The sequence below is a fragment of the Salvelinus fontinalis genome, chromosome 2 (genome assembly GCF_029448725.1).
Source record: "Salvelinus fontinalis isolate EN_2023a chromosome 2, ASM2944872v1, whole genome shotgun sequence".
Lineage (NCBI taxonomy): Eukaryota > Metazoa > Chordata > Actinopteri > Salmoniformes > Salmonidae > Salvelinus > Salvelinus fontinalis.
The window spans coordinates 60,247,948-60,258,155 of record NC_074666.1 but is presented as its reverse complement, the minus strand read 5'-3'; the positions used below and the strand labels follow the sequence as shown (position 1 = coordinate 60,258,155).

The window sequence follows — 10,208 nt, the reverse complement described above, 5'->3', positions numbered from 1 at the left end:
TCTCTGTAAAAAAAATTAACAACAGACTTTCAGCATGCTTAATGAGAAGGGCACTCAACATGTACTGCACTGACACACATAACGGAGGATTGATTGAAAGAAATTGATAATAAGAAGATTGTGGGAGCTGTACAGTTAGACTTCAGTGCAGCCTTTGATATAATTTTTTATAATGTGTTATGGCTTTTCAACCTCGGCAATATTGTGGATTCATAGCTATCTATCTAATATAACTCAGATATTTTTTTTTAAGGAAGCTTATCTAATTCAAACATAATTCAAAAGTGTGGTGTACCGTAGGGCAGCTCTCTAGGCTTTCCACTCTTTTCTATTTTTACCAATGGCCTGCCACTGGCTTTAAACAAAGCATGTGTGTCCATGTATGCTGATGATTAAACCACAGCTGATGAAATCACTGAAACCCTTAACAAAGAGTTGCGGTCTGTTTTAGTAACTAACTGGTCCTGAACATCTCTAAAACTAAGAGCATTGTATTTGGTGCAAATCATTCCCTAAGTTCTAGACCACATCTGAATCTGGTAATAAATGGTGTGGCTGTTGAACAAGTTGAGCAGACTAAATTAATTGGTGTTACCTTAGATTATAAAATGTCTTTGTCAAAACATATAGATTCAATGGTTGTACATTTTTTGGACATTAACTGTTTTCAATGTTGACTAGAGACTACAGTGAATACATTTAGTTATTTCCGGAAGTTATACCCTCACTTGCTCGTTCCTCTATGGAACGAAAGAGAAACACTGGGCTAGTTTGATTGGTAAGGTGAAAGCAACCAACTGTAGACGAAAGTCGAGCGAAGTAGGGGGAGGTTAATCTGCGACAGCCGACAGTCGGATACTGATGTGGTTTTACAACAGCAAAGCTCAGTGCAACAAGTCAATTTTGCCATTGTTTATTATAATAAACATTTCTCCAACCCCCATATCACAAACTGAAAATAGATACAGTTGAAGTCGGAAGTTTACGTACACTTAGGTTGGAGTCATTAAAACTCGTTTTTCAACCACTCCCCAAATTTCTTGTTAACAAACTATTGTTTTGGCAAGTCGGTTAGGACATCTACTTTGTGCGTGACACAAGTAATTTTTCAACAGTTGTTTACATACACTAAGTTGACTGTGCCTTTAAACAGCTTGGAAAATTTCAGAAAATGATGTCATGGTTTTAGAAGCTTCTGATAGGCTGATTGACATCATTTGAGTCAATTGGAGGTGTACCTGTGGATATATTTAAAGGGCTACCTTCAAACTCAGTGCCTCTTTGTTTGACATCTTGGGAAAATCAAATGAAATCAGCCAAGACCTCAGAGAACAAATTGTAGACCTCCACAAGTTTGGTTCATCCTTGGGAGCAATTTCCAAACCCCTGAAGGTACCACATTCATCTGTACAAACAATAGTACGCAAATATAAACACCATGGGACCACGCAGCCTTCATACCGCTCAGGAAGGAAACGCGTTCTGTCTCCTAGTGATGAACGTACTTTGGTGCAAAAAGTGCAAATCAATCCCAGAACAACAGTACAAAAGTATCTATATCCACAGTAAAACGAGTCCTATATCAACATAACCTGAAAGGCCGCTCAGCAAGGATGAAGCCACTGCTCCAAAGTCACCATAAAAAAGCCAGACTACTGTTTTCAACTGCACATGGGGACAAAGATGGTACTTTTTGGAGAAATGTCCTCTAGTCTGATGAAGCAAAAATAGAACTGTTTGGCCATCGTTATGTTTGGAGGAAAAAGGGGGAGGCTTGCAAGCCGAAGAACACCATCCCAACCGTGAAGCACGGGGGTTGCAGCATCATGTTGTGGGTGTGCTTTGCTGCAGGAGGGACTGGTGCACTTCACAAAATAGATGGCATCATGAGGGAGGAAAAGTATGTGGATATGTTGAAGCAACATCTCAAGACATCAGTCAGGAAGTTAAAGCTTGGTCGCAAATGGGTCTTCCAAATGGACAATGACCCCAAGCATACTTCCAAAGTTGTGGCAAAATGGCTTAAGGACAACAAAGTCAAGGTATTGGAGTGGCCATCACAAAGCCCTGACCTCAGTCCTATAGACAATTTGTGGGCAGAACTGAAAAAGCGTGTGCGAGCAAGGAGGTCTACAAACCTGACTCAGTTACACCAGCTCTGTCAGGAAGAATGGGCCAAAATTCATCCAACTTATTGTGGGAAGCTTGTGGAAGGCTACCCAAAACATTTGACCCAAGTTAAACAATTTAAAGGCAATGCTACCAAATACTAACTGAGTGTATGTAAACTTCTGACCCACTGGGAATGTGATGAAAGAAATAAAACCTGAAATAAATCATTCTCTCTACTATTATTCTGACATTTCACATTCTTAAAATAAAGTGGTGATCCTAACGGACCTAAAACAGGACATTTTTACTAGGATTAATTGTCAGGAATTGTGAAAAACGGAGTTTAAATGTATTTGGCTAAGGTGTATGTAAACTTCCGACTTCAACTGTATGTGTGTACACTGTACAATCAATTGGTGACAGAGAGTGACTCAAATATGACATTAATGTTACATAATCCACTGTATACATGAATTGTGGCAAAGTTGGTTTCTGTTTCAGTCACATCTTCGATCACGTTTGTGTGGGTCAAACAAAAACACCCTAATGATTTTTCTTTTTGACAATAGAGCCTCCCACAATGCAGGTGATGGCTGCAGGATGAAGTTGCTGTTGATCAAGTGATTTATGTAAAGTTCATGCAGTCGACAACTATTATAACCAGGTCAGGAGAATTTATTTAACAGATTAGGATAATTAGGTTAAGGTTAGGAAAAGAGTTAGGGTTCAACGCAAAGGTTCTCCTAACCTGCTACAAAAATCACTTTTAGTCGTAGCTGTATCGAAGTGTTGTGAAAAGAGTGAGTGCGTTCGAGCAGATAACTTTTGTCAAGCCTTGCATTTTGGGGATAGACATTGTGAGACTTACGCAACAACTGCATGAACTTTACAAAAAGCATGTGACCAAAGGTCATGAAGTTATGACTGCAGTCGACTGCACATTTCTTCAGTTGCTCTTCACCAACTTCATCCTGCAGCCATCGCATGCATTGTGCGAGGCTCTATTGTCAACCAATCATTAGGGTGTTTTTGTTTGACCCACGAGAACATGACCAAAGATGTGATTGAAACAGGAACCAATTTTGCTGTGAATCATGTATACAGTGAATATGTACAATTGAATGTGATATTTGAGGCTCTCTCGCGCCAATTGCTAGTACAACATAAGCACATATATTTACAGTTTGTGAGTGTGTGATATGGGTGTTGAAGACATGTCTATTTCGACATTACAAAGAAAAACTTTTATAAACAATGGCAACACTGCCATGTTACACTGAGCCTTGATGCAAATAAGGTAGCGAAGGCAGCTCTGAAGAAGGAGGAGGGAGATGTGGTGGTCCTGTTAGGGGGGGGGGGTGGAATGTGGGAGCATCACAGTGGAGGGTTGACCCAGGAGTGGCAACATGAGTGGGAGAGAGAGCAGCGGGGAAGGCATTTTTTCTCTATCCAGAATTCTGTGAGAAGGGTCGTAGGAATACCTGGGGAGTGAAAGGAGGGATGGGGTTCTGTTGACAAGGCTAAGGTTGGGTCATTGTTACTGGGTAAACCCCCAGATGGGAGGTGTGAGTTGTGGGGAGGTAGAGACTGTGAAGCATGTCCTGTTGCAGGCGGTGTGCTGAGGATAGGATCACTTTTTTTCTGTTAGTTGGCTGAGTTATAAACACATTTTCACTTGTAACGATTTTGGGCTCAAATTTTCTCTATTCCACCGGCCTGCTACGGGTGTGAGGCTATTACATATTTGAATATGTAATTCGCACTCCGACCTGAGAATGGTAGCAATACACAAGACAGAGTCTAGTCTGCCGGAAACGCACAAGGAGAAGAAGGAGAGCGGGACGAAAGAAGCGGTTGCTATGGCCGACATGTTTCCATGTCAACAATAAATGGACCAAGCTTCTCCTGATAAACTAGCCAGAGGTAAGTAGCTAGCTAGGTTATCTAGCTAGCTATTTAGTTAACTTGCTATCCATAATCAAGTACATTTCAAAGAAGAATGGCTCATAACGGCGTGCAATGATTGCAACTATTTCATTAACTTGCAGCATTGCATTGCAACTAACGTTCTGTTAGTGAGAATGCAAGACAACAACCCACACAAGATAACTAGCTAACGTTACAGTTAGCTAGTTAGGCAGATACTTTAGTAAGATGTCTAGTTAGGTAGCTACCTGTTAAAGTTGGCTGTCATAGCTAACGTTACACGTATAAAGACTAACGTTACTAGCTAGCTAGCTAACGTTAGCTAGTCAACCCTGTGGATACCTTTCGCACATTTTTGATAATTGCCTAAATATGCTTGACAATGTCATGCACGTCACTTTCCTGGCCATAGTGACCTACCCTGCAGTCACTACATTCCTTGCTTGTGTTGTCATGGGTAGAAGTAAACGAAGACGAAGTGAGCAGGACTAGGAGGGTCTCTTTAGTTCAGCCTTTTCTCATAGCTAGTACTTGACAAACATTGTGGCCCGAAGGCTATGCTTCCATTCAAATGTGAGTGTGCTTTCTCTGTAGAAGGAGAGGGGAATGGCAGAGACAACAGAGAGCAAGAAGGAGGAGGCTGATTACAAGAGGCTCCACAGCTTCCCACTCATCAGGGTGAGAGAGTCTTGCTGCTGTGACACATATGTGGTTCACAAGTACAGGCGTTGTGACTGGGTTTCGTGGAGTAAATGGTGAGTGTTGTAATGTATTGTTCTGATTTCTTCACAGCACACAGACATGCCAGAGGAGATGAGAGTGGAAACAATGGAACTGTGTGTCACAGCCTGTGAGAAGTTTGCCACCAACAATGAGGTCAGGACCATGTCTGTCTGTTCACTGTGCAGCTTGATTATTACAGCACACTCAATATTGCTTTAATCCACCCACTCATCCGACCCAGTCACTTTTTAAAACCAGGCCTGTATGTAATCCACCCACTCAGCCAGTCAGGCATTGTGTCAGCCTGCCTCACCACTCATGCCAGCAACCCTGTGTGTCCATCTGGACTAGAACACTGGTTGTCTCTCTCTTTCTCTGTCTCTCTCCTCCTCCCCTCTCTATTTTACCCCCTCCATCACTTCCTCTCCTCCCTCATAGGCCCGATTCCAAATGGATCCCTCGTTCCTATCCTCAGGTGCTTGTTATGGATAAGTGTTCTACCCCCAGTGGGCTGGATGGAGTTTCAGCCATATTGCTAACTCCTTTCCTTTACTCTCAAATTCACAAGGGGGTGTTGACAAGGGCTTAGGGATAGGAGCCAGGGATTTGGTTTGGAATCGGACCAGACGGTCCAGTTATTATATGCCGGATCCCATAACTTTAAACGTCTGTGCATTTAACTCTGAATTTTCGCTAACATCATGAATTGATGACAAATAGTAGATTTGCATGAAAATGTACGTTTACAGCTTCAGATTTGGTTTCTGTGTGTTCTCTAACCTCTCTCTCGCTCTCTCCGTTTCAGAATGCGGCGAAGATGATCAAGGAGTCGATGGATAAAAAGTTTGGCAGCTCGTGGCACGTGGTGATCGGGGAGGGCTTTGGCTTCGAGGTGACACACGAGGTCAAGAACCTGCTGTACATGTTCTTTGGAGGCAGCCTGGCCGTGTGTGTGTGGAAGTGCGCTTAGCACACACAAAACACACACAGGCTACACACACACACACACCCCTCCCATCCAGTCTGTCTCTACCTAACGAGTGTGTTTATATATTTATATACACATCCTGGATGATTCACCCATCTCTGAGCTATGCAGTCTTTTTCTTTGTCATTTACTGATCGTGTATGTGTGGTGGGAATGGAGGGTGTGTGTGCGTGGTGGGAATGGAGTGTGTGTGTGTGTGTGTGTGTGTGCGTGTGTGCGTGCGTGCGTGCGTGCGTGCGTGCGTGCGTGCGTGCGTGCGTGCGTGTGTGTGTGTGTGTGTGTGTGTGTGTGTGTGTGTGTGTGTGTGTATACACATGTGTTTGCGAGCGTGTGTGATGTCCCTTACGTCATTGATTGATTAGGCTAAGTCACTCTTGATGTATTGTATTCAATATCAGCATGTCACACTCTTGCCTTGTGTGTGCACCTACAGTATGAAAATGACCAAGTCTTATCTGTATACAGATGTGATAGTTTCTACAGAACAGTGAGTTCACTGCATGAAGGAGTCGGGTGTCTCTCCTACTATCGTAATTCAGTGGGGCTGAAACACTTGCACTCTCTTTCCCTATTGCTTTCTGCTCTACTTCTTTAACTCGAGGCGGCGTGCGTGTTCTCATCCTCTCCTCATGCTCACCTTTTGAAGAAAAAAATGTGTCCAGCTCCATGTCTTTCCTCCACACCGCCTGTACGTTGGCACACTGTCGTCTCGGTGGGCTGCCATGCCATCTGCTGAAAAACATCCTTACACAAGCACGCACTCTCTCTCAGTCTCTCTTATTGCTCTCAATTCACACTATCTCTGTTTCTCTAATCCTCTCTCTAGATTCTTGTTGCTCTCAATTCACACTATCTCTGTTTCTCTAATCCTCTCTCTAGATTCTTGTTGCTCTCAATTCACACTATCTCTGTTTCTCTAATCCTCTCTCTAGATTCTTATTGCTCTCAATTCACACTATCTCTCTTTCTCTAATCCTCTCTCTAGATTCTTGTTGCTCTCAATTCACACTATCTCTGTTTCTCTAATCCTCTCTCTAGATTCTTGTTGCTCTCAATTCACACAATCTCTGTTCTCCAATCCTCTCTAGATATTTTAATTTTTATCTCCGTCTTTAGTAGTATAGCTTTAGTCCTCACCTTTCAGACATGAGTCCCATAAGCCACCCTTGTCTGTGTCTCTACTCCTCCTATAACTGATAAGATAGCACAGGGACTTTTATATCCTCTCAATGTACAGTAAATACTTGAATTTGAATGTGAAGATGGAATCTGATTTTGTATATGATCCTCATGGGCTTTTTATGAAAGAGCTTGTTGTTGAAATAGTTATTTTCTGTCACACCACTGTCATAAGAATGTCATGGATAGGTGTCGTTGTTCTGAATTTGTATCACAACTGATGATATTACATGAGCTATTCGGACTCTCTAGGCCTAGGCATTGCATTTCAATGAATATCAACTAGGCATGCAGTCTCATTGCCACATAGAAACCTTTATGTTGTCAACTGTGGATGTCACCAGGTACCATAACACTGATGCGTTGTATTGTTGTTTTCACTTCACAACACTGTGTGTTTGCGTAAATTCATTGCACATGAAATTATTCCTGAAAGTGATAAAAAAAAAGAAGAGTTTTTTCAAATCTTCCGATTTTGGGTGTTGTTTGTTGAAAGTGAATGACAGTATGTGGACTGGGGATTTATATATACAGTATGTCTCTAGTGTCTATTCACTATGAAGCAAATGGGACGAAATGGGGAGGGACCTACTTGAATTTGTCCAGTAAGAAACACTTGTTTTGTTTTTCCGTTGCAAAACGTTTGGTTATGCTATGCGCCATTGAATACACCCCTGTTGTGGACTAGGGAAAAGGGAGGCTGCTGGAGGTCTAGGAAAGGCAAAAACCCTGCAGAGCTCCTTTTTAAATAGCCACGATGCTAACACTACAACCAAAAACCACTCTTACTGCTTGCACTCAATAACAGTGAGGCGGAATATGGAGCAGTATATCATTCGTTCTCTAGTCTAGGAGATAGGACGCTCTTAGGTTCACTCACCCCCAGGGAGATAGGACACTCTTAGGTTCACTCACCCCCCCCCCCCCCCCCCCCCCCCTTTAAAATGCAACAACCAACAGAGCAATCTGCCCTTTGATGTAGTAGTTTCATATTAGAGAAGTCAATTTACTGCTAGGCCCTTGGTGGTCCTTATCTATAGGACAAGCTCTGAAGTAAATACATCTATATAGCAAGGCACTTAACGCTAATTGCTCCTGTAAGTCCCTCTGGATGAAAGCATCTGCTAAATGACTCCCTTAGTGTGAGTGAACCTAAGAGCGTCCTATCTCCCTGGGGGTGAGTGAACCTAAAAGCGTCCTATCTCCCTGGGGGTGAGTGAACCTAAGAGCGACCTATCTCCCTGGGGGTAAGTGAACCTAAGAGTGTCCAATCTCCCTGGGTGTGAGTGAACCTAAGAGCGTCCAATCTCCCTGGGGGTGAGTGAACCTAAGAGCGTCCTATCTCCCTGGGGGTGGGTGAACCTAAAAGCGTCCTATCTTCCTGGGGGTGAATGAACCTAAGAGCGTCCTATCTCCCTGGGGGTGAGTGAACCTAAAAGCGTCCTATCTTCCTGGGGGTGAGTGAACCTAAGAGCGTCCTATCTCCCTGGGGGTGAGTGAACCTAAGAGCGTCCTATCTCCTAGACTAGAGAACGAATGATATACTGCTCCATATTCCGCCTCACTGTTATTGAGTGCAAGCAGTAAGAGTGGTTTTAAATCTTAGCTCTCTTTTCCTCTTCTAAATCATCCCAAATACCCAAAACCCTCTAGTCTCTCGCTCTCTCTCTCCCTGAGTCATCTGTTTCCCTCATGTATTCCTTTTATTTGTTGCTCTGTCTGCCTTAGTCTCATTTCTCTCTCCGTCTATTCAGCTGGAGCAAAATAATATTGCTTTTCCTTCTCTCTTTTCTGTTCAGGTCTTCTCTCTGCTTTCTCTAATTTGCTCCCTTGCCTCTCCATCTCTATCCACCCACATGAAAAAAAGACTATAGTATACTATGGCATAAATATTACAGTATTTACTGTAGTGTTTTTGTGGACATTACTGTAGTATATACTACAGTGTTTTTTTGCAGATGATATTGTTGTATTTACTATAGTATTCTCTAGGATACTACACAAATCTATAGTAAGTACTGCACATGGTTGAAGGATACTACAGTTTGTAATATAGTATTCTAAAGTATACAGTTTACTACACTGAACAAAAATATAAAAGCAAAATATAAAGTGTTGGTCCCGTGTTTCATGAGCTGAAATAAAAGATCCCAGAAATGTTCCATACGCACAAAAACGCTTTGTGCACAAATATGTTTACATCCCAAATGTGTTTACATCCCTATTAGTAAACATTTATCCTTTGCCAAGATAATCCATCCACCTGACAGGTGTGGCATATCAAGAAGCTGATTAAACAGCATGATCATTACACAGGTGCACCTTGTGCTGAGGACATTAAAGGCAACTTTAAAATGTGCAGTTTTGTCACACAACACAATGCCACAGATGTCTGAAGTTTTACAATTGGCATGCTGACTGCAGGAATGTCCACCAGAGCTGTTGCCAGAGAAAGTAATGTTAGTTTCTCTACCATAAGCTGCCTTCAACGTCATTTTAGAGATTTTGGCAGTACATCCAACTGGCCTCACAACTGAAGACCATGTGTAACCATGCCTGTCCACATCCGGCTTCTTCACCTGCAGGATCGTCTAGGGTTGTGCTGAGGAGTATTTATGTCTGTAATAAAACCTTTTTGTGTGGAAAAACTCATTTTGATTGGCTGGGCCTGGTCCCCAGTGGGTGGGCCTGGCTACCAAGTGGGTGGGACTATTGCCCTCCCAGGCCCACCAATGACTTCACCACTGCTCAGTCATGTGAAATCCATAGATTAGGGCCTAATGAATTTATTTCTTTATATCTCCTTATATGAACTGTAACTCAGTAAATTATTTATTTTCAGTATACAGTTGAAGTCGGAAGTGTACATACACTTAGGTTGGAGTCATTAAAACTCGTTTTTAAACCACTCCACAAATTTCTTGTTAACAAACTATAGTTTTGTCAAGTCGGTTAGGACAGCTACTGTTGTAATTTTTAGTAGTAATTTTAGTAGTAATTTTTCCAACAACTGTTTACAGACAGATTATTTCACTTATAATTGACTGTATCACAATTCCAGTGGGTCAGAAGTTTACATACATTAAGTTGACTGCCTTTAAACAGCTTGGAAAATTTCAGAAAATGACATCATGGCTTTAGAAACTTCTGATAGGCTAATTGACATCATTTGAGGCCTACCTTCAAACTCAGTGCCTCTTTGCTTGACATCATGGGAAAATCAAAAGAAATCAGCCAAGACCTCAGAAAAAATTGTAGACCTCCACAAGTCTGGTTCATC

At 42.2% G+C, this 10,208-nt stretch overlaps 1 protein-coding gene across 1 annotated transcript; it reads left to right on the top strand.

The window, feature by feature from the left end:
• Positions 1–3,718: 3,718 nt before the first annotated feature.
• Positions 3,719–7,393, top strand: LOC129822401 (dynein axonemal light chain 4-like). Its single transcript, XM_055880662.1, has 4 exons — positions 3,719–4,035; positions 4,633–4,716; positions 4,831–4,914; positions 5,567–7,393. Exons 2-4 carry the CDS (start codon positions 4,645–4,647, stop codon positions 5,729–5,731), a joined length of 321 nt encoding a protein of 106 aa, XP_055736637.1. The 5' UTR covers positions 3,719–4,035; positions 4,633–4,644; the 3' UTR covers positions 5,732–7,393.
• The last annotated feature ends 2,815 nt before the right edge of the window (positions 7,394–10,208 follow it).

Excerpts from the sequence above, each read along its gene's own strand:
- LOC129822401 (XM_055880662.1), top strand. The coding sequence starts at position 4,645 with ATGGCAGAGACAACAGAGAGCAAGAAGGAGGAGGCTGATTACAAGAGG. Across the intron at positions 4,717-4,830 it reads ACAGCTTCCCACTCATCAGG|CACACAGACATGCCAGAGGA; the intron begins GTGAGAGAGTCT and ends ATTTCTTCACAG. Across the intron at positions 4,915-5,566 it reads AGTTTGCCACCAACAATGAG|AATGCGGCGAAGATGATCAA; the intron begins GTCAGGACCATG and ends TCTCCGTTTCAG.